A 24344-nucleotide genomic window follows, 5' to 3' on the forward strand; every position below is an offset into this window, starting at 1 on the left:
CGTTATCCGCGCCCACTGAAAACACCATGATTGGCCTTTATTTTTAATCAAAGAAAGTGACTTTGACATTTATACCCCTGTATTTTAATCAAAGTTAAGTACTATGTATGTTTGGTTTCCTACTTTGTACGTTCTCCTTGTTTGTAATTTTTATTTTTATTGTTTTTGAAATATTTCATATTTTTATTACTAAAACAAATTTTCATGTCATAATTGTAATTAGCCGATGATAGTTTGGTTTATCAGTATCAAGTCTCTTATCTAAAGCTTCATGGCACTAAAAAAGTGAATTCAAATCTCAATTTTTAGCGTGTGTCCATCTCTAACACATGGTTTGTCCATATTTATAAAAAAAGATTATATATTTATGACAATATGAATAAGCCACCCGCATATACTCTAAATTTTTAATTTTACTTTGAAAGCTAGTTAAACCTCCAATTTGCTACATACCAACGGGAGTATAGTAATTTAGTTATTATAATATTATTTATAAGCATAATAACACTTATAAGAAAATTTCTCTTTACATGAGATGCGGTCTCTCTCTTTATAATGGAAAAGGCCGGCCCACGTCCATGTTGTCAGGTCGCTGGATTTGTGAACCCAACCCATTTATTGATGTAATGTTTTAAGATGTGATAAACCTTGTCGTCTTGCTTTCAATGGAGATTGGAGAATCAACAACCTTTCCTCTTTAACCTCTTCATTATTCATCTCTATTCATTTTCCTCAAAGTCTAACTTTGCCATCATATAAAGTATAAACCCTTCTATAAAAAAGAAACACTCATTTTACCACTTACGGGTGAAGTAGGTACACCACACATTTCATCACTTTTGTCTTTTATGTGGAAGCTTTAAATAAAAATAAAATAAAATCCAAAAAATGTTTAATTTACATTCAAAGTGTTTTTTTGTTTTGTTTCGTTTTTTAATGGTTTAATTGTTGTACAAATTCTTGTAATTATGTACTTTATGCCATGTTAATCATTGTAATATTTTTAGGCATAATTAAATCTTTATATTTAGTCGAGTTAGGTTATTCTAGGTAGCGGTGTAGATGGGCAAGTGTAAATTGTAAAGATTTAATTGTACCTAAAAATATTTCCGTGGACTACAACGACTTAATTCGACTAAATATGAGGACTTAATTAAAAGGACTAAAAATGCAGAAAGTACGGACTTGTACTGCAATTAAAGCTTTTTTAATTTAGAAAAATCTTATCCTGGGGCTCGGCCCATTAAACCAATTCGAGCTGGGCCCTTGAAACTTCTCCCCTCTCAATATCTCTTTTTCTTCTTCTTCTTCACCTAGGGTTCCGAAAAACAGCGCCGCCGCGAGTGCCGCCAGAGCTACCGGAATAGCTGAACCTCTCTGCGGAAGTTGTGAGCTTTATCTTAAGGTATTATTTCCGTTCCTTGCAACATTTCTTCACTGCAGTGCTTGAAGGCTTTGATCGTTTTGGATGATTTCTCTTTGTGTGTGTGTTTTTTTTTATTCTATCCATTTTCGTTTTAGTATCCAGTTTTGTTTTCATTGAATATAAGTGTAACAGTTAGTACAGAAGAGGTATATGGAATCTCAAAGTAGTTGCAATGTTTGTGTGAATGTGTTAGATCCTCAAATTTCTGAAGGAAAACATAGCTGGCGCATGGGAATTTTTTTTTCTGTTGTTATTGAATGTAGAAAGTTTAGGAAAAACATGGAAAATGGAGGAGTGGCTGAAGAATGTAAAGTTTATGATGTGAGAGAATCATTAGGGGGAAATTGTAGAAGAGATTTATTTTCTTGGATAAAGGATATTGTTCGTTATCATATTGCAATTTCTTAACTTTGAAATTCCTTTTAATTTTTTGAGCCGTGAGAAACTAATGATCTATTACTTCATGGATATGTTGAGTTTGTGAACCACAGAAGGTACTTCAAAAGTTCACAGTTAACTCTCCTATTGTTAGTAGTCTGGTAATCTTTTTCCTTTGTCTTAACTTTCTTTGCAAGTATGACTTGATAGTGTGCTCCTCATAATGTCTAGGGCAAATGTAGTGTTTAATTGCTCATTCTGTTCAAAACCACTCTTCAATTGAACTTTTCCTATTTATCAGTGTTTTGATATTCAATTATATGTTTCAATTCCTTTAGGTGAGAGTGGGACATAAATCTCATAGCAATTGCATAAGGTGGATGGATTTTCTGTAGTAATTGGTGCTGGGAAATGTGCCCTTTATTTACACTTTTCTCTGCAACCACTGAAGAAAAGCACACTTGGCATGTTGATTTTTTGTTTTCAATTTTTAGCACTATGTTCACATAAGGTGGTGACTGTTCATCATGGATAATGTTTATTTACCAACAATACTTACCAACAGCTTTCAACCAAGGAAACAAAGGATTAATTTTTCATTAAGCTGCACATATGCATATATGAGGTTATATCAACTCCATCAATTTGAGCCCACTTGGTGGGCCCAAAATGATGTCAAGGTACTAGACTGCCACTGCTAATTTCACCCAATTTGACGTTCAACTGAAATAAAAATCTGAATGTGACTGTTGCCATTACTCAAACTCTGCTTTTCATTTTTTTCCTGGCTTTTGCAGCTTTCATTTTACTATCAATCTTGACCTCTATGTTGTTACTGAGCATTACCCATTGGCGTCACTTAAACTCCTAGAATTTTTGGAAAAAAAAATTAGTTGCATATCTTGTCTTAACCAGTGCTAGATATATTTCTGATGTGGTTGTTATGTTCTCTGTGTCAAATATTTATTCTCTAATAGAAAAATGCCACTGGGGCTCATATTGGGGCTAGGCAGGGCCATGAGGAGGAAGAGGACTTCATCCCTGAGCATATTATCTTCTAAAAGAGGTCCAAGAGATTATTATAAGGGAAAGAATTGCAAGTCTACTGGTTTTCATACACGGAAAGGTGATCTACCATATTATTTTAAGCAGTTGTTAAATTGTCCTTTTTCGGTAATATCAGCAAATTGTTGCTTTCTTCTTTCCTTTTAATTATACAAGAGCTATCTTTTTCTTTGTTTTATTATTTATGGAATATTTTACTTTTTTAATTTATTTGCTTGATCACTGTGTTTTTTGAGACACCTTTCTACTTAATGGTTCTTGAGGGTTTATTCTTCTCATAAAGATTCATGCCAATAGGCTCATCTACTTTAGGTTCCTAAGTGATTGAGACCCTTCAAATAATTACCATTCTAAGTTCTTGTATCACACGACCACTCTAATTATGTTTGAAAATGCAACATTTTGGGGCAGGTGGGTATGTCATAGTGGATGAAAAGTTGCCGCGGTATATCGTCCCAGATTTGACCGATTTTAAGGTAAATTTTTTTAAGCAGCCATTGCAAATCAAAATTCATACATTTTTACCTTGCTCATGTTGTCTTGATTGCAAATAAATTTTCCGCTATTTTCTCATCTTTTTATGGCAAGTGATATCAAGATTTTCATATTGTGTTGAGTTCGCCTACTGACTACACTGCTGGTGCTTGAAGTATTTCTTAAAAATTGATAAGCTTTTATTAGTTAATTACTGGCATGGATGCATCTCTGAAGTGTTGGTAACTCTACCTTCTCTCTAGTTGATTCCTTGCTTTCTTTCTTGTTCTTTTCATTGTGGCAAAACAAGCACTCTGTAAAAGATCATTGCTTTCTTATGCAGTTTGTAAATTTTCTTCTACCTTTATTTACTAATTATTAAGCCCATGCTCTTTCCAACAAATCACCATGTGTTGGATCAATCTGATCTTCTTGGATTACTTACTATATACTCTGTGGTGTAGTTAATAGTGATATGGATTTATTGATGCCCTCCATGAGTAGGTATTAACTTGGAATGAGTGTTAATTAAAACAAATTAATGTTGATGAAAGGAATATCAATAGATTTTCATAGATTAATTCTTTTCAAGTAAGAATATGCTGCAGAAAAATGAGGCATCAGCTTGGGATCTTTCTTTGGGCAATTATCTAATTATCAATTTTTTTTTGTTCTGCTATACCTTTCAATGTGCTAATATCTACATAATGCTGTCACAGTTTCCTTTCATTTGTAAGGCTTACATCCCCTTGCAATTTTCCTTGTATTATCTTTGCTCATTGCCTGCTTTCTACTTCCATGACTTCTGCATTCTTGCAGAAATATTTGCTACCGATGCAGATTTACGGGTTTTTTTTTTTCATGCCAGCTAAAGCCTTATGTTTCCCAATGTGCGAGAGACGCAACTACCTCAACCACGGATACTGCTAATGCTTCCAAGTAAGGTAAAGCTTTGTAGATGTTCTCTTTTCTTTCTTTTATGTTTTTTTTGTAAAAAAACATAAACAAACATGCTTCAACGGATGGCAGGGTATGAGGCTGGGTGAACTTCTACCTTTCAAAGGGTTATTACCAATAGTAATAAGCTGTTGCTTCTGAAGAGTTGCAATGTCAGATCAATGAACTTAGATTTGTACCTGATGGCCTCTCCTGTGATCTTGGTTGAAGTTGAACATTTGTCAATGTGGTTGTTTTTCTTCTTTTAGTTTTACCTGTTCTGATTTTATTATATGGTTGGAGGTTTTAGTTGCGTTGAGTATGTATTCAGATTAAGTGGGTGTTGGCTTATTCTTTCTCCCATGTGTCTGGCCTTATTCGAACATGAATGTATTAGCTTATTCCATAATTGAGTTTTTAGCTTTAATTCTTGGATTAAGTGTAGGCTTGTTTTCCAGATTACAAGGTATTATTACTATCGAAATTTGCATTATATATGGGACTCTGAGTGTAAACTTTTTGAGTTTAGCTTGAGTTTTCCAAAAGTATAGGTTTGATTTGTCAAGGAACTGAGCTTTATCAGTGGTATGTTTTATCAAGGTTCATAGTAAAAAATATACTTTAAAACAAGTATATATATTAAAAATACAATTGCAGACTCGTATAGAGTGTAGATGCATTACACTGCTCGTATGATGTCTTTTTTTATCTTGTATGTCTTAATATTATAAAAAATATACTTAGTTGTGTGTTACTATATAAGGCATGTAAAGACATGTTTTATTACTCTCGTCAACAGTATATTGGAACTTGTTCCAGAAATAATTATTCTTTATTAATGAAACAATTTACAGATACTTACCAATATTTGCTATAGAACTTGTTCAAAGTCAAACGTTAATTTGGCTGGATTTCATCTCTGCTATATATATATATGTATATATTTCTTCTAGAACCTGTATTATGCTGAAATGCCTGTTTTTTTTACTTTGAATTAAAAAAAAAACTGAATTAAAAACAAAAAAAAATCTAAATGATGAAGTATTCCCTTTCACTCATGTGAAACAGGTATTCAAGTAATTAAAATGTTTTGCAGTGGAAAAATGCAATTATGAGAATTCATGGGGGTATAAACACAAATTTCTTAAATTCAAGATGGGCCTTAAACTTTGTGAGCTAAGACATTGGGCCGAATGGCTCTTTGTAAATGACCAAAATGACCTTAACAGAGCCTAGGGTTTTATAAAGATGCAAAGCAAAGGGTTGGCAAGAAGAGATAACCGGTTCGTAGAAGAGGCGGCGGCGCGAGAGAGAGCTTGGCGCGTTTACTCTCTCTGCAAGCATGGGTGAGAAACCCTAGATCTCTCTTTCTCTCTCTCGCATTCTATTTCTTGAATTCGTATTGGAAGCTCCATAAGGTTTTACTGATCTTGCTTTGGCAAATGGAATTAATGGCGATGTCTTTTACTCTGCAGGTATCTCCCGGGACTCGATGCACAAGCGCCGTGCCACTGGTGGCAAGAAAAAGGCGTGGAGGAAGAAGCGAAAGTGAGGTTTTGATCTTTGTTTTGGTTTTATGAAGAGTTAGGATTATTGTGATGATAAAGTTTCAATCTTTGTTATTTGTCTCTGTTTTTTTTTGTGAATTTTTCTGTGAAATATAGGGGCATGATTGCAGTTCTATTTGGCCAGTGTTCTTGTTTGTTCTTTTATTGTAGTTCGGGCATTTTTAGCTTCAGGTTAGATCTGTGTTTTTTTTTTTGTGTGAAAGGCTGTTCTTTTCTAGGTTTTTTTCCCTAGTTATTTTCAGCTTACTGTGGTTGATTTCAAATATGACTTGGTGTTGTTTTTTCGTCTTTAAGTGTTTAAGGCTTTTATTTTTATATTTTCTGAGAAAGTTCGGTTTTTTTTCATTATGTAGCTTTTGTTTGCTTTGATGTTTGATTGGATACCATTTTTCTCTTGTTCTGGTTTTTTTTTGGGGTTCAATATTCCCATTGAGATTCCGCAGCTAATGGAGATTGGTAATTTCTCTGAGAATTTAGCTGTTGAATAATAGAAGCACTGAGATTTTGTTGTCTTTGAACCATAAGAGCATGTTTGAAATTATTACTGTTTTCCTTAAGTTATTGCTAATTACCTTCTAAACAAATTTATCGTTTCTAATGATTCGAACAGGTATGAGCTTGGCCGCCAACCGGCTAATACCAAGCTTTCTAGTAACAAAACAGTGAGGAGGATTCGAGTGAGGGGAGGCAATGTTAAGTGGAGGGCTCTTCGGTTGGACACTGGTAACTTCTCATGGGGCAGTGAGGCTGTGACTCGCAAAACCCGTATCCTTGATGTTGTGTACAATGCCTCCAACAATGAACTTGTCAGAACACAGACCCTTGTGAAGAGTGCTATCATTCAGGTTGATGCTGCCCCTTTCAAGCAGTGGTATCTCCAGCATTATGGAGTTGATATTGGGAGGAAGAAGAAGGCTCCTACTGCTTCCAAGAAGGAAACAACTGAGGTAGATCTGATCCATCTTTTGGTCCTTGAGGACTAGTTTTTTAGATGCCCTAAATTGTTGTTCTTATAAAGTGTTTTTCATATTTTTCTTGCCCTCTTTAGTGAGCTGCAAGTGTCATACTAATGCTATAGTTCTTATACCTATCAAATCTCAGAGATTTGCAGTGATATTATGTGTCTTCTATTTCTAAGTATGTTTAATTTCAAATGCTTTATCTGCCAAAGATAGAATATCCAGTAGGGCGCATCCACTGTGATCTGCATCCCTAAAGATATTTTGCCCGCATTTCTGTGTGACCTTTTGTCTCTACCTGTGGTTGACTGTTTTCTACTTTAGTGCTTTGTTGAGGTTAGAACATTCTTGCAAGCATACTTTCTCACAGCAGAAATCTTTTGTAAGAAATTCTGTTTCTTTGCTTTAACCATTTAATTTTTCCAATGTGTGGCCACATGATTATTTCATAGTTCTTATAACCTTTCATTAGGTACACAGTTATCTAAATTATCACCCGCTATCTTCTCACCTAGTCAACCAAGTACTAGCCCAATTAAGAGTAAGGAGATTCCCATTGAGAACATTATTATTTGAGTTGAGCCAGAAGGTATAACTTTGTGAGTTATGATGGGCTTTTGTCTTTACTTCCCAGCTGGCGTCATGGCAATATGGATGCATCTGATTCATTTATCTCACATTTGCAGTCACGTGGCACAAATTCAAGACTTTGGTGCCAATGCACCTGTTGTAGATTAGAAATTCCCCCAGGAATAGTTTTCCTTGAAGTCTCAATATGCTGCCTAAATGTCTCTGAAGCTTGTGGTCTGCTGATTTTTTTTTTTACAGCTTAACATAAGCCTGACTGTTCACATATTTTCTTGATAGTTTATACACTCAGGCTGGTTTTGCTGAAGCCTTAGTTGAATTTTATTCTTTATTGTCTTCTTGTTCTAATGGTTTGGCAAATGACAGGACGGTGAAGCCCCCGCAGAGGAAGCTAAGAAGAGCAACCATGTGCTGAGGAAGGTGGAGAAACGGCAGCAGGGACGGACTCTTGATTCCCATATTGAGGAGCAGTTCGGTGGTGGCCGGCTTTTTGCATGTATCTCGTCCCGCCCAGGCCAATGTGGCCGTGCTGACGGGTAACCGTACATTCCCTTTGCTACCAATCTGTATATAATCTTTATTCATCAAGCTTGAGTTCTGCATTCTGCTTTCAATTGTTCTCTTTGCAGGTATATCTTAGAAGGAAAAGAACTGGAATTCTACCAGAAGAAGATCCAGAGGAAGAAGGGCAAGGGTGCTGGAGCTGCCTGAGTAAAGCTTGCGTAGTTGCACTCCTGTTTTTTTAATGTTTTGTCTATTTATGCGTATTTTCTTTAGATTTTATATAATTTGAACTTTACTTTTGCTGGTCGTGTTCCAGATTTTGGTATGCATTTCACCTCAGAAGAGACAACTCATTATTTGTGCTTGTTTTCTATATAATCAAACTCTTTGAACTATTATTGTGTGTTCTCTGAAAACTGTTACCCCTGCCCGGAGGGTTTTATTTGTTGTCAAAATCCTTGTCGCTGGTTTAATGAGTTGTGTGCTTAACCGGATTACAAAGAGAATTTTGAGCGGACCTCACCTTGTGGTGCTTACAATAGTAAATAGGATATAATTGTACGTTGCTTCATAGCCTGCATTCAAGCTCTCCTATTCTGGATTTTAGGTGGTTGATTAACAGAGACCCTCGAGTTCCTTTGCGTTCACACACTTAGGACAATCTTTGATAAACAGTGACAGCTGCATCCGTGCTAAAATTGAGAACGAACCTGGTTAAGGCGGGAATCACAATTTGTAGATTTTACGGACGTTTGAGAAATCACTTTAGATATCACTGCCATAATGAAGAAAAGCTTTTATCGGAAAGAGAAATTGGCACTGAACTCTTAACAATGTTTAAAACAATATCATGTTGGTATGCACATATACATATAATGATACTCAGGTAATACAAGAGAGTATGAGTCTAGTTAAAGTAACAAATCTCTCGGCGTTTTGATGATTTATAACTCAAAAGTCTTGCCGCGGCAAAATACGAAACAGCAATCCTATAATAACCATGTCAAACGGCCTCTCCTTCCGCACTGCCAAACGCTCAAACGCAGAACAGTGCGCCATCTGCAACCTACAACACAACCCATTTTCCTATTGTATTTGGATACTGCCTTTATTTACAAAGCCTATTTTCTATGAATCATCTGTCATATGTAAACTCGGAGTCATTTTCAGTAACTTTGAAGGGTTGGGGATGCTTGCCACTGCAGTACAAGTTCCACATTTTGAAATATGCTCGATCGAGATTCCTCACCTGAAAGTTTGAAGCATGTACAGAAAATAACAATAGCCCAAATTACTCATTCAATGACGGAATCAGATGATCGACAAAGGACTCACCCATCGAGCTGTATCAAAAAGTGGGCAGGTCATCCGTGCAGCCTTCAATTTATTTCTCAGTGTTTGGAGCCTTGTTGGATTCTCAGCCAGAGCAACAGCCTTCTCTTCATATTCTTTCATACTATGCAGAGTCACAGTATGAGAAACTTTAGTGTCGATTTGTCAAGGCTTCATATTACAATCAAGAGTACACAAAAACTCACCTATTCACAATCATCTCCTCCCCAACTCCTGTCGCTAGGCACAATGAACCAGCCACTCTAGTCGCCATTTTCTCTAGTGGAAGGGTAATCATTGGCAAACCAGCCCAAAGAACATCAGTTCCAGTAGTGTGCGCGTTACACAGAGGCCTGCACATCCAAAATAGAAAAACATTGAAGGCCATGACAAATGCATACATATTACTCAGGCACATTGTAGACATGCTCACGTATCAAGGAAAAGATCCGCTAAAGCACTGCGCCTTATGTGTTCATTCTTCATAGCAACATCAGTGAATATGATCTGATCTGGCCTCACTCCTTGAGCAGCAGCATCTGCATAATCTCAGGATAAGTCATACCACTACACTATGCATATAATACCAGGTGAATGCCTCACTACAGCATTACAGGCCAGTTCATAACTATAATTTGTATTCAGGTATCAAAGCGTAATCCTCCAAGAATGTAATAGCATAGTATCAAGGACCAAGATGCATCAAATGTTGGTCTTACATGCACGGAGTCTTGCTTCACCAGCAGCAGGAAACCTCAGAAGCCACAGTGCACTTTTTGGAACACGTTTCAGAATGTTGCACCTTAAAAGAGTAGGATTAAGCAATAAGAGATGGATAGGATGAAGGGATCCAAATCCTGAGCAAGCACAATACAAGAATCTTGACTTGAAAAATAAGAGAATTATTGGCCTACCAACTATACTAATATTCAGCAAGGAAGTATTACCAGGTATTAAATATATCAGGGTCCATCTTGTAAAGTTGATTAAAGCATGCAAAGATGAATTTATCCTCAGGCAATCCATAATCAGATCGTTTATGGCGAGAGACTGGTTCTAGGACATCACGGTTTTTCTGATAAAATGGTTAGAAGAGATGACGGCAATAAGATGGTTATTATGCACAAGAAAGACTACCAATGCATGCATATAAATACCATCAAATACCTGTTTGTAATCATTTACAAAGTAGCAATGAGGTAGGTGCACAAGCTTTTCTGAGTAAATATGAGCAAATCTTGTGGGAGAAACAAACTGTCAAGAAAAAGACAACAGGTCCGTAAAAATTACAGAATATCAACAGGAATAACCATGTAGAGGAGATTGTCCAACCTCATCTGTAACCAAGTAGTCAATGTAAGTTGCACCAGTGGTCCCGGGGAAACCCATGTAAGAAACCTGGATGGGAGCTGGTTGCATTGCAAAGATTTCATTTCTTGCGCCCTGTCGAACAAAATAGAAATACATTTATGTTGTTAAAAAACAAAAATTCCTATCTTTTTTCTTCAGAATTCTATCATATTCTTAAAATTCTGAATCTTGGAATTAGAACAATATAGTTGGTCTCAACTATTTTAGATCAATAGGAATCCATACAAATTGATCCATTCACACACATGGTTAAATATGAAAACCATGTAAACACATATTTCTTTAAACTTATGTGTGTTGCACACAGATCGAGTCAAATGGCCCCTTCTATGCCCATCCCAATGTTGGGGCTCTAAATAATGGTTGAAGAGATAAGAAATAAGAACATGTTTTTAAAATTTATGATATGATGTAGAGCACCTTCAACGGCAGACTAAGCCTTTTCATTATATATTCATATAAATCTTTTAAGGTTTGTATGAATTGCATGCAGGTATTTTTGTAGGATGTGGAACTGATGAGAAAGGTCACCCTTACAAATATTGTGGAACAATTAGACAACGCAAAAAAATAGAGGATATGAAGTTAACAAATGTGAAAGAGGTAAATCCTAATGCCTTTTCATATTACATAAAAATATTTACAAAAGATTTCAAAATATAATTTACACATTTTAAATAATCTCACCATGTCAATAAACAAAGCAGGAAACTTTATGCCTACCTCAACAATATTAAATAATTGAAATAGACATCGCAAACTTAGTGTTAATACCTTGGTGTAACCGTTGAGGTTTATCAGGATCTGTATCCTATCTTCATTAATCATTCTTGCAATCATATCAGATGACATGGAAGATACATCAATAAAGTGTTCAGCTTCTCTTTGGGTGCGTTGTCTCCACTCACTCCCATCATTTTGGCTCAAGGCGTAACAAAAGACCTGGAGTTTCCACTTGGTTAATATTTCCAAAAGAGAAAATACAGAAAAAACAGAACAAACAAACAGAAAAGATGGATTGAAAACCTCAATATTATCACGATTATGCATTCCAAATACTGAGCCCATTAAATGAGACAGAGGATGGTTACCGAAGTCACTGCTTACATAGCTGCAAAATCATACAGATAATATGACAATCAGACAAGAAATGGCTAGGCCACAATTACACACATAATACCTACCCAATCCTAAGCCGTCCTTGACCTTTTTCAGATTTGACAGGAATAGGGGGAGGATGTACAAATGGAGGAAGACCGTAACGTGAACCAATCAAAGAGCAATGAGCAGCATATTTTCGACTAAAATAAAAAAGAACAGTTAAAAGCATAAATTTATAACTCCACTCAACAAATCCAACTAATTTACTAAAATATATATTGGATATAGCATTGGTGGAACCTGATTTCCAAAGCAAGCATAGGATCAATGGGGTATGCTATAGCATGAAAAGGTTGCACACTTGGAAGAACCGACATCTGCCAATATACAGATTACATAAGAAAATGATAACAGCTAAACCATAGGAATATCAAGAATGAGTAAAGCATTGATGACCTTAATCTGCCTCCTAATGATGCCTTCAACTTCAATAAATTTGTTCTCCCGATCATCCCAATTGCAGACACACTAAAATAATCAAAGTGAAAAACGTAAGATTTGTTGTCCAAGAAAAAGAACGATGAAAATAAGGCTGAATAAATATCAGCATTTTCAAACTAGCATGATTAGTGAAGCTTCAACCACCTTTCTTACATAAACAAGCAACACTGCCTCAAGTCCATGACTGACCAAGTCATAGGGGTGAGGTCCCATGGGCCAAAAAAAGTTTATTTTAGGCAGATGTTGATGTCTAAAGCAATAAATAAGAATCAAAGCTTCTACCAATTCAAAATCTTAGTTTGCAAACTCGCCTAACAACATCATCAAGGTCACATTTGGAGAACTGACTTAGCAATGTAGCATGGAATAACATAGCTCGTTTCCTTTCTTCTCTTGGGCCTCTGAAATTGGAAATTTGTAGAGGTCCAAACCTCATAAAAACAGTGTTTTACCTGTAAGGTATGCAGAAGATTACAAGTTGCTTCTGGGAAGTCTGGCCGTAATAACAGTGCTTGCTTATAACTCTTTATTGCTGCTTCCACATGACCACTGCAAATCACCCAATCAAAAAAAAAAAAAAATGACCAATGCAACATGAGCCAAGAAAAAAAAAACCCGTAGACATGTATCAAATGAATGTAAGTTGAATCTGAGAGAAAGATGTCTTTAGGTATTATAGAACAGTATAACACTAGCAAGTCCAGAAGACCTTATTACCTGTCCTTGTAAGCTGAAGCCAAATTTGCATGAGCTTCAGCCATAGTTGGCCGCACAGTTACAGCCCTAAGATAATCCTGAATTGCTTCACTTACTCTACCCATCTCCTTGAATGTGTTCCCTCTATTCACTAGCCCATCTGCGGCCAATGGATCTATTCGAAGCACTTCATTGTAGCAAGCTATGGCCTCACCATAGTTTCCCTATAGGAAAATAAATCAAACCAGCATTTAAAAAGCATCATTCATATTTAAATCTTTGGAAGCTAGAAATAACAGGACATCTAGAGATACATATAGATATATAGAAGTAAAGAACACATTGAACCTGTTGTTTGTATATTAATGCTAAATTACTGTAAGGGGCAGATAATCCAGTAGTTACAGAAAGTGTGGCCTTATAAAAGGTGGCAGCAGCACTCATCATATTCCTGCATGCTCACAAGTAAATAAAGAGGGATCACAAAAGCCTTTATGAATACTATAAATATAAAAAACACAGCACAGGATACATAAAACATCAGACCATCTTGCAAAGCTCACCATTCCATATATACATTCCCAAGGTTTGTAAGAGCTTGTGGGTGGTTAGGTTGAAAAGCAAGACAAGACTATATGCAAAAGAAAAGAAACATGTTATGGCATATACAATGAAATTTTTTAGTGGTCAAAAACATAAGCACAAGTTGGCTTACTCTATAGCAATTGATAGCCTCTTCCACTTTGCCAGCATCTTTCAAAGCATTTCCCTTCAGACAAAGAACATAAAGTCAAAACACATTTTTTCACAGTGGAATCCCTCCCCCAAATGGCAAAAGACACAGCTCTCGAACTAAAATTTAAAATAAAAATGAAGCAACATTACCAGATTGTTGTACGCCTCCACAAAACCTGAATCACAGGCAATTGCTTGCTTAGAGTGAAGAATAGCCAGGTCAAGCTGCCCTTGTTCATAGTATGTGGTACCAAGGCTTCCTGCAAAAACAACGCATTTCACTTTTTGGACAGGCTGCCATTTCTATTTCCTTGATATTTTAGACTTATCAAGTGTAACAAGGTACTCATGGAGCATATCCCCTCTACCTTTATAAATTACTACAGATACACATATTTTATCTAAAGAATAACACAATTGAATTTCAATATGAACATGTAAGCTGTTAAAGCCTTCATCCTATCAACAAACAAACTATAGCTGTTCGGTAATCATATTAACATCTGCAAAATTATTCAGCAGGTGATACACTGAGAAGTATTGCTTCAAAAGGGCAGAAGCTACTAAGAAAACCTTAGTACAAATCTATCTGAACTTGTGCAAAATCTCTCACCCTAAAAGAATATAATTCCAGAAACTCGATGTATTTGCAAAATAAACTCGAAGATTATTAACTGGTAATATGTCATAACTAAAGCATACACCACTGATATTCTCCTGTAAATAACCAACAGAACTCACCATAAGCCATGCTATAATCTGGACGAGCCTGGAGTGCACGTTGATAGCAAATAATGGCCTCTTGAGGCATTCCCATAGCCTGGAAAAGCCAAAAGAAATATCTGTACTCCAGAAGCCTCTCCGGCAGATGTTGTCACCAGACCTTATTGTCAGTTCATGAACACTTACCTTGTAAATGTGCCCTTGGTTCAGGTAGGCATCAGCGAAGGTTGGCCTATGCTTAACTGCTTCCTGCATCATTAAAACATCGATGCTTAGATGAAAAATATCAAATCTAGTCCATCAAGAGGAAGAGGCCATGACCAAGATGACAATTTAACATACAAATCAGTTTTCCCCTTGTTTCTCTAGACAACATTATTCTTGTGAAAAAGGGAAGGGCTGGGTAGCACTTCCCGAGATAAACAAACAAAATTGGTATCCTAGAAGACTGCAATTTTGAATTTTCAGTTAGACAACATACAGCAATTTAAATATAACAATCATCCTAGCAGTTCCCCACTGAGAAAAAGCATGTCGCAATCATAAAAGGAACCCTTCCAATGGGAAGAATAATACACAAGAAACGGGCTATGAACTCAAACTTTCTTCCTGGCTAAGAGGCTATTCCCAGAAATCACATCTCTTTTACATAATATGCTCACGTTTGTGATATCTTATACACACACACAGTTATATATATATATATATATATAGCATACAATTCAGAGATTTTTCAAATCTCCTTCACAAGATATAGAACTACAATGCCAATATAACAGATTTGAGTCAAACTCTGCACAAAGTTCTTAGGTTCTGCCGTTTTGGCAAGCTTATTAAACCATTTAAGGATAGTTAATTCCAAATGCAGGGTTGACCATTCCACATCCAAATGCCACCTATTAATTCTTGGCCAATCTTGGACAATTTAAACAGTCTTCATCTTTAAAGTCCAATCATGAATAAATGTCCCGTCAAGATGATGTAAACATGAGGCAAAATGTCCATTGACAACCATAGTGAATTAAGAGAAACATTAGTTTGAGAAATATTTATGAAAACACCAATATTATTACCAGCAAGATGATGAGACAGTAGGAAAATAGGACTATGAAATATACCTTATAATACAAAAGGGCCCTGGGAAGATCTCCTGCCTCCATGAAGAGCCCAGCTAGATTGGACCAAGCAATTGCAAATGTAGGCTGTATGCGCAAAGCTTCAATGTAACAGTTATAAGCCTGCATAGACAAAGCATGTTATCCGCATCATCCAGTAAGTATTTGGTCCAAAAACAGGACCTTGTGCAACCAACAGCGATACAGTATTATGTTAATCACATTTAAGCAGATTATATTAAATTACATAAACTTATGTAAATCCAACATTGCCAACAAGGCATGTTTACTTGGGAATGGAGACAGTGGGACTAAAGTTTGCTTGTATGAATTACTTTTGGGAGGAAAACTTTATTTGGAGTGGACCAAACTTTGGCTTAATTAATACTAACCAAAACTAAATATTTTAAGATTAATGCCAAGGATTTACAATGTGAAATATTATGATACTTCTACGGAGAAGTTCAACTAGAATGGAGTGAATTCCTTACTATGGTGCATACACTCATTAAACACTTGGAAGAAGCAGCAAGAAGATGCATATGAAAAAAATGATATCCCAAGGCTATTTGTAGCAACCATGCACCTGAAGTCAAAGACCATATTATTATGTATTAATAGGCCACATCTACAAAGTATCACAATGTTGAATATAATGCAAAGGTGAGGGAAGGTCTCCAGTTCAAAATTGGCATTTTTCTTGTGTTTAGATTTAAGACTAACCATTAAAACTTTGTACAACATTCAGATTGTTCTGGATGCTTGAGCTTTTACTTCGGTAAATTAAAATTTCCTACAACTTACTATTTTAACTTATCAAACCCTCCATTGCACAAAAACCAAATTACAATTAGTAAAAGGATGAACTCATCCCCAATATTGTTTATCAGAATTTGTCTACAATGACATAAATAAACTTTTCTATGACCAAATTCCACCCAGACAAAACCTACTCTAAAACACTGGCAGATTCAAGAGGAATGCACATAGGTTGCTAATAAATAAGGAGCATCTAATCAAATGTAGGACAGAAACAAAAAGGTATTCATTTTAGCTTACATCTTGAACTAAACCTTGAGCTTTTAACAAATTTCCGAGGTTACTGTGGGCGTCAACCTACATTGTATTAAAGAGAGATGTTAGGATGCGAATTATAAAAATTAAACCAATAATACATCAAAAAGATTCAAAAAAGTGCCACTTACCAAACGAGGATTCAAAGCAAGAGCTTGGCGACAACATTGAGCTGCCTCGTTAAGTCTTCCTTTCTTAGTGTACGCGCTCGCAAGATTTGACCATGCATCACAAAAATTAGGTCGAAGCTACAAAAAGATGAAGGTAAATGGCAATTAGAAAAAATAAAGCAAACTTCAAAAGTAACCATGCATCACAAAAATTAGGTCGAAGCTACAAAAAGATGAAGGTAAATGGCAATTAGAAAAAATAAAGCAAACTTCAAAAGTAACCATGCATCACAAAAATTAGGTCGAAGCTACAAAAGATGAAGGTAAATGGCAATTAGAAAAAATAAAGCAAACTTCAAAACTCTATTTGATTGTGAAAGAATCAACCTCAACAGAAATTTGTAACACAGTATATTTGTATCAGTTGTTGCATTCCAAAAAATATAGTCAATACAAAAATAAAAAAAATAAAATAATTCAAAGTTCTTTTTCCCCATCTCCTATTTTCGCATGTTTGTGCAAAAAATACAGAGCTTTAGGATTTTTTTTTTCAGATTTCTTCTTCTTTAAGCAGTTTGTGTTTGTGCCTTTCTCTTAATACTGTTTCATATGTGTTCATGCCTTAATTGTTGCAAATTTCCTTCACCATGTCAACATCTACCACCAGCCGTGAGTTGGGGGAAGCCATGGGGGTAACAGAGGCCTAAAAGTACACATAATAGAGCAGCCTAAGACCGAGAAAAAATCCTTAACATGGGCGTTAACCAGTGAAAATTTTGATAAGTTAAAAATGTTGTCTCTTAAGAAGCCTTTCGGAGCTTGTTCTTTGGCTTTTTCAAGTAAATCTTCATTTCCTTTTTGCATGAATGCCTCATACAAAATGTATGCAAATTCTTGGACAATAGACTTTGGTGCCACAGACCATATGGCCCCCATAGCACAACTCTCCAACACCTATGCACCATGCTCGAGTAACAGAAACAAATTTTTAACTACTATTGCAGGATTCAACAACATATATATCTCACCCCTACGCTTATCCTCAAAAATGTATTCCATGTACCAAAATTATCAGTTGTATTTCCATTCACATGCTCACCCATGATTTTAAATGTTATGTTATTTTTTTCCCTTCTTACTGTGCTTTTCAAGATCAAGGGAGGAGAATTAGGCTTGCTAAGGAAAGAAATAGCTCATCTAAGAAAAGTGTGAGCAATTTATCTTTCTTTTTTCTCTATTCCTCAAACAAAGACGTCATTTGATTTGTATCAAATACAACCAGGTTGTCTATGCTTTAGGGTTTTAAAAGTCATATTTCTCATTTATTCAAGGGTTACATATTTCCAAGTTTCATTGTGATATTTGTGAATTGGCGTAACATACTTGTGTATATTAGCAATAAAAGAAACTCTCATCCTTTTCATTTAAATAAAAGTGGCATATGCAGCCCTGCTACACCTAATGTTTCTGGGCCCATTGATTTGTATACTTGATTGATGATTGCACTCAATTTACATGGGTTTTCCTTCTTAAACAAAAAACTGATGTTAGCATTGTTATACCTAATTTCCACTTAACAATTCAAAACCAATTTGGGGTTAAAATAAAAGGTTTTAGGGCAAACAATGCTAGAGACTACTTCGACCAGATTTTGCCCCCTTAGGACTTGCTTGGATGCGGTGTAGTGAGGGTTCATAAAGTAAAGTAGAGTAAAAGAAGGGAATGGAAGGAAAATGGAGGGTTGAACACATATTTTGTTTGGGACAAAAGTAAAGTAAATGTAAGTTATCATATTTTTTTTGTGTTTGGTTTGAGGGTAATGTAAGGGACGGAAAGGTAAGGGTAAATACTAATATTACTAAAATATCCCTTGAGAAAATGTTGTATAATGAAAAATAAAATAAATATATTTTTTAATTATATTTGGCAGATTAAAATTATGTGATACATCATAATTTAAAATTAAGAGATAAAAATTAAAATTAAAACCAAATATAAATATAACTTTATTTCATTCAAAATAAAAGAGACATATTTTAAATTAATTTTATCAAATCCAACAATATCAATGGATCCTGGTAACTGCAAAAAGAGGAAGTGTAGTTTTAGGTTGTCATTAAACAATTATAATAAGGGTAAAATTGCCCAATGAAATACCAACACTCCTTAACCCTCCGATTTAGAGGGTTGAGAAGTGGAAAAAAAATGGGGCATTTTCAACCCCCATTTACCTCTTAAACCTTTGCCCCTCCCCCAACCCTTCTTCCCAACCAAGGGTTACGAGAACCCTTACCTCCTAAACACTCAAAAACCCCTCCCAACCTTTCACCCTAAGCAAGCCCTTACTTTCAATCACAGGGCATTATCCATGATTAAGTACCACACCTCAACAAAACATGGAAGCTGAAAGGAAAAATGGGTTTTACTCAACATTACCCGGGCTTTACTCTTTCAGGAGAATCTTCCCAAGTCCTATTGAGGATATACTGTTCTCACTGCAAATACATGATAAATAGCCCCCACACGTGCTAGACAACAAGAATTGTATATAAATCATTAATAAGTTTTTCCTTTATTTAAAATCTCTAATGGCCTCATACCTAGGGTATTTGGGTGCTTTGCCTTTGTTAACATTTATAACATAAAAGCAAGTTGAACCCTGAGCCATCAAATCTGTCTTCCTTGCTTACTCATTCACACAAAAGGGATACAAGTGTTACAACTCTTCATCCAAGTAATTTTACGTTGCTGCAGATGTCATTTTCGATGACAAGTCACCTTTTTTTCTCCAAGTCTTATCTTCGGGAGGGAATTCCAATGGGGAAAAATAGTAATTGTGAGTCCTTTGAACCCCTTCAAACCCGTGATCTTCCTAATGTTCTAGCTCACGCTCATGCCAAGTAGGCCATTCTAGAACTGACATAGATCTAAGAATCCAAGTCAAACTGTGAAGATGATATCATGGCAAGATTTGACTCACCTTTATGCACACAATCTATTGAAACATCTAGGGCCCAACAAATGACCTCGACATTCCCATTGCTATTAGAAAAGTTACCAGAGAGTGCACTAAACACCCATCCTATCCACTATCACACACTGTCTCTCTTACGTACTTACCACCAGCTCACTAAAAGATCATTATGAGCTTAAACACCATTCCTATCCCTAGCACTACTTTGGAGGTAATATCATAAAAGAAATAAAGGGATGCTGTGAGAGAGGAGAGGAGCGCATTCAGGGAAAAAAAGAGAAATTGTTGATAAATTAAAAAGAAAACATTGTTGATTGCTAGTGAATTTTCACACTGAAATACAAGGCTGATGGATCTTTTGAGAGATATAAAGCACATTTGGTGGCCAAAGGAAACACCCAAACTTATGAGGTAGATTATCTAGAAACTTTTTCTCCAGTTGCAAAAATGAATACTGTGAGAATTATGATATTGTTGCCGACTGACTTCAATTGGCATATGAAGTTGAGAATGCATTTCTCCGTCACTTAGATGATGAATTTACATGAACAACCCATCATCATTTGAAAAAGACCTAAGTTACAAAGTCAACAACCTTAAAAAGGCCCTTTATGGGTTAAAACAATTTCCTAGAGCATAGTTTGGGAGATTTACAACAGTCATGAAAGATTTTGGGTATAAGCAAAGTCAAGGTGATTGCACTCTTTGCATTAAGCAATTTGGAAAAAGGAATCTTGTTCAAGAGGAACAATAATCTTACTATAGGAGATTACACCGGCGCTAATAACTATGCAGACTCCCTCATGGGTAGAAGATTAACTGCAGAGTATTGTGCTTTTCCTCAAGGCGATTTGGAGCAAGAAGCAGAATGCAATCACAAAGTCATCTGTAGAATAGGCTATTGCTCAAGGATCACGTGAACTAATGGCTCAAGATTATCCTAGGTGACTTAAGAATCAAGTGAGAACATTTTATGAACCTCTATTATGATAATAAATCAGCTATCAATATTGCTCATAATCTTATACAACATGAAAAGACAAAGCGTGTTAAAATTAAGAGACATTTCATTAAAGAAAAATTAAAGGAAGGATTAATATATATATATGCCCTATGACACATCAGAGCATCAATTAACTGATGTTCCGACAAAATAGCTTCAAAGTTCAAGATTACATGACCTTGTATTCAAGCAAAAATGGAAGACATCTATTTTTCAGCTCAAGAAGGAGTGTGGATGTGTGAATGAGCTATAAATAGATTAGGAAAAATAGGCTAGATAGATTAGAAAGATTGGTTTAAAATCCCCATGGACGGGTTCAGTTAGAAAGTTTCCAGGTTTAGAAATGGTTTAGTTTCTTATTAGGAGTCATTTAGTTTCCTATTTTCCCTCTTGTAAATTACTATATAATACTGTGTGGTATCAATTCATATGAAGTGAAAAATTCAGAATTCTCTTTCCCAACTCAGAATGTTTTTATTTTACATCCTTTCTCCAATGTATTGCCATTTTCACAATTAGCAAATGCAAATAATCCATTTGTAAATTGCTACCACAAATCAACCAATATTGCCTAGCTTTTACAAGTATTAACCTCCTAGCTTAATAAGAAAGGTGTACCAGGAACTGTGTGGGACACAAAAATGGTAGGGGCAGGACTTAAAAAGCAAGAAAGACAAGAGATATACCCAATAATTATTTTCCAAGGACATTATTACTATAGAATTTTACAGCAGTTAATAAAGAGTATCTATATATCAGATTCTAGAACCTCACATGATTCAAATTAACTGGAGTTAGCTGTTTAGCTAAGCACCAATTTAAGCAGAGAACATAATAGGATGGAAAGAAAGTTCCATGTGAAGCAGTGGAAGTTTTTTGGCAAAAAGAAAAGGACACTGCAGTGAACAAAGGATAAAAGAAACCACAACCATATGTTCAGAATTTGAAGAAAAACTCAGGAAAAAAATCTATGTCCAATAATTTTTGTGATGTGCCAGTGAACATAATTTAAACATTTTGTGCTAAAAATAAGTAAAATCAAATGTGAACAAACTAGATTTCAAGGGTTAAATAATTCTGCAGAAAAAAAGGCAGTCCACTCCATTCAATTTCCAAATATGCTACCCATACATATTCAACACCCTTAAGATTGCTATATAAATGCAAATAGATGTCTAATAAGGGCAACTTGATGAAATTAACTTGCCATTAAGAAATCACGTAACTATCGGAAAATGATACGAACATTTGCCAAAAAGGACAAAAATAACGATATGCCAAGATGATAAAACAACTCTCACAAGTTAAAATCACAAAAAAAAAACACAAACAAAAATGATATTCATAATTGAGAAAACAGAATAATTTCCTTATTGGATTTCTCCAACGACAAAAAAACAAAAAGTGCCAGTAATTTCGATACATACCTCTATAGCAAACAAATAATAACGAATAGCAAGATCAATGTTGCCTTTTTCCTGCAGCCAAAAAATGGTAAAATATGAAAAAATACACTTATCTAAGTAATCAAACACAATTGCAATTTTAAGGAAAACAGTTGAATTGTTTTCCCTGGCTTGGCAATTCATTCATTCTACTTAATGATCACCAATACATGTTTCAATTCCTCTTAAAAAAAAAGACTTACTTTCCAAGCATTTGCCATGTTGCCATAGCACTCTGCAAAGTGGGGATCAATGGAAAGAGCTTCCTCATTTTTCGCAATACACATATCATAATCGCGCAACTGAAGGAAGAAAAAGAGAAATACAGCTAGTATTCAGTTCACATAGGTCAATCAAATAAGAACATCCGAACATGAAGAATGCATCATAGTAAGATTTTGAACAACAATTTCACATATACCCTTGCACTTCAAACCCCAAAAGAATCTCAATCAAAATACGTAAACATTATATACATATATATATATCCAAACATGCAGAATGCATCATAGTAAGATTTTGAACAACAATTTCACATATACCCTTGCACTTCGAACCCCAAAAGAATCTCAATCAAAATACGTAAACATTATATACATATACATATATATATATATATATATGTATATAAATTGTAGTTGCTGAAAAACCTGGAAATAAATTGCTCCAATAAGAAGGAGAACATCAGTCCGTCGTGGGTTTTTCTCATAAATAGCTTTGCAGTGCTCCAAAGCTTGTTGGTAGTTTCCAGCTTTATACAACTGATGTGCAATGCTCAAGTAAACATCTCCATCAACTTCAGCATTAAAAAAAAGCCATCAGAAACACAGGAAAACAAACACTTTCTTCCAAACAAAGAATACTGAAAAGCTTAGTTCTGTAATCTGAAAATTTACTCTATTTAAGCAATAATACATTTCAGATTAAATGCCCACATCAGATCAATACCATTCCTCAACTGGTAATCATTTCCCATAACGAACTTAGTGAAAGCAAAATTTGTAAAACAATCCTTTTGAAACACAAACACCACAAAGGAAAAGCAGAATTAATGGTAGAAAAGGCAAAATTTTGAGTCAATGAAATCAAATTTTTGAAACCGTTTCAACAACCAGATCTGAGCCAAATAGTAGAACTTTACCCCAAAAATATGACAATTTTCTATCTCAAACATTAAGTCACTTTGATATTTCAGTCACCTGAGACATCAATTTCCAGTGACCAATGACATAAAATAAGAAGACAGATTTTCAAGATCAAAAGGCAAACTTACAAAATTCACCCATCCATCAAAGAGTATAAAACCAGGAACATCATTGAAAATCACAATCTCGGTACCCTACGCTCCGACTCTTTTGGGACTGACTATTGTGGATTGCAATGCAATATAAGAAATAAGCAGAAAAAATGCACAGAAAACTCAAACTTTAGGCAGCTTAAGAACAACACAAACTGGGAAAAGTGAGAATATATATATATATATATATATATATAAAAACCAAGCAAGCATAAACCTTCAATGGACTTCACAGGCTGCAAGGGCTTGACTTCCGTGGAGGCATCAAACGGTGGAAGCAGATACCCCGCCTCCTCTGGATCCGCTCCACCAGAAGGCCCCGCAAGAAACCCTAGATTCCCAACACCACCTGGCCCAAACATCATCGGAACAGCAGCAGCAGCCGCAGCCGCAGCTGCCGCACCAGCTTGCTGTTGCTGCTGTGGCTCCCGACCATCACCCTGCAACAAAAGCATCATATCTCCCCGGACTGATCCCAATCCTCAACGACAGAGACCGATCCAGATATCAACCACGCCACCAGAGCGCAGCGATTCCCCGAGAAGGGAGAGTATAAGGATCAACGCCAAAGACAACGAGCAAGAATAGCGATCGAATTGGAAACCCTGGACGAAATCGCCAGAGCAGCTGCTCCCGATTTAAGCCATCGATGTGTTTTCTCCTGCCCCCCCTCAACTAAAATGGAGACGAGGGTCTTCTCGATTCAATCCTAACCGTCCACCCAATTCCCTCGTGTTCGCCGATGATCGCGACGCGTGTCTAAATCGCTGTTGATCAACAGCCCAAACGCGTTACCAATCCTGTGTTCGCAGTAGCACAGGAGGCTTCTTATGGACAAATTAAAAGGAAACACGTGTCAATAATTACTAAACACACCACGTGGCGTTCATTCAGTGGGTGTTGAAAAGCGAGGGGTGGAAAAAAAGGTGCGTCGAGGAGGCTCCAAGAAAGGTATCTCTTTCTCTCTAA

General features: G+C 35.9%; 3 protein-coding genes across 4 annotated transcripts; 2 read left to right on the forward strand and 1 right to left on the reverse strand.

Annotated features, from left to right (window-relative positions):
• Positions 1-1249: 1249 nt before the first annotated feature.
• On the forward strand, positions 1250-4718 carry LOC120260476 (39S ribosomal protein L41-A, mitochondrial-like). 2 transcript variants are annotated; one of them, XM_039267958.1, is made up of 5 exons: positions 1250-1405; positions 2782-2930; positions 3281-3345; positions 4212-4287; positions 4373-4718. In XM_039267958.1, the coding sequence occupies exons 2-4, from the start codon at positions 2786-2788 to the stop codon at positions 4284-4286; spliced, it is 285 nt and encodes a 94-aa protein (XP_039123892.1). In that variant the 5' UTR covers positions 1250-1405; positions 2782-2785; the 3' UTR covers position 4287; positions 4373-4718. The 2 variants fall into 2 exon arrangements, with proteins under 2 accessions (XP_039123892.1, XP_039123891.1); XM_039267957.1 differs by having other exon boundaries at positions 4212-4282.
• An 800-nt stretch (positions 4719-5518) lies between these two features.
• On the forward strand, positions 5519-8294 carry LOC120261496 (40S ribosomal protein S8). The gene is made up of 5 exons (XM_039269411.1): positions 5519-5625; positions 5755-5827; positions 6458-6794; positions 7761-7930; positions 8024-8294. Exons 1-5 carry the CDS (start codon positions 5622-5624, stop codon positions 8103-8105), a joined length of 666 nt encoding a protein of 221 aa, XP_039125345.1. The 5' UTR covers positions 5519-5621; the 3' UTR covers positions 8106-8294.
• Positions 8295-8711: 417 nt separating this feature from the next.
• LOC120261495 (probable UDP-N-acetylglucosamine--peptide N-acetylglucosaminyltransferase SEC) lies at positions 8712-24031 on the reverse strand. The gene is made up of 28 exons (XM_039269410.1): positions 23593-24031; positions 22729-22874; positions 22282-22380; positions 22061-22111; positions 16678-16794; positions 16532-16588; positions 15476-15595; positions 14544-14606; positions 14376-14454; positions 13785-13894; positions 13615-13668; positions 13463-13530; positions 13248-13350; positions 12921-13123; positions 12656-12752; positions 12159-12230; positions 12003-12079; positions 11786-11902; positions 11628-11712; positions 11376-11543; positions 10563-10673; positions 10398-10484; positions 10178-10305; positions 9950-10032; positions 9664-9769; positions 9437-9583; positions 9234-9354; positions 8712-9147 (listed from the first exon to the last, which is right to left on the reverse strand). Exons 1-28 carry the CDS (start codon positions 23831-23833, stop codon positions 9034-9036), a joined length of 3024 nt encoding a protein of 1007 aa, XP_039125344.1. The 5' UTR covers positions 23834-24031; the 3' UTR covers positions 8712-9033.
• Positions 24032-24344: the final 313 nt, after the last annotated feature.

The sequence above is a fragment of the Dioscorea cayenensis genome, chromosome 5 (assembly GCF_009730915.1).
Source record: "Dioscorea cayenensis subsp. rotundata cultivar TDr96_F1 chromosome 5, TDr96_F1_v2_PseudoChromosome.rev07_lg8_w22 25.fasta, whole genome shotgun sequence".
Taxonomy (NCBI): Eukaryota; Viridiplantae; Streptophyta; class Magnoliopsida; order Dioscoreales; family Dioscoreaceae; genus Dioscorea; species Dioscorea cayenensis.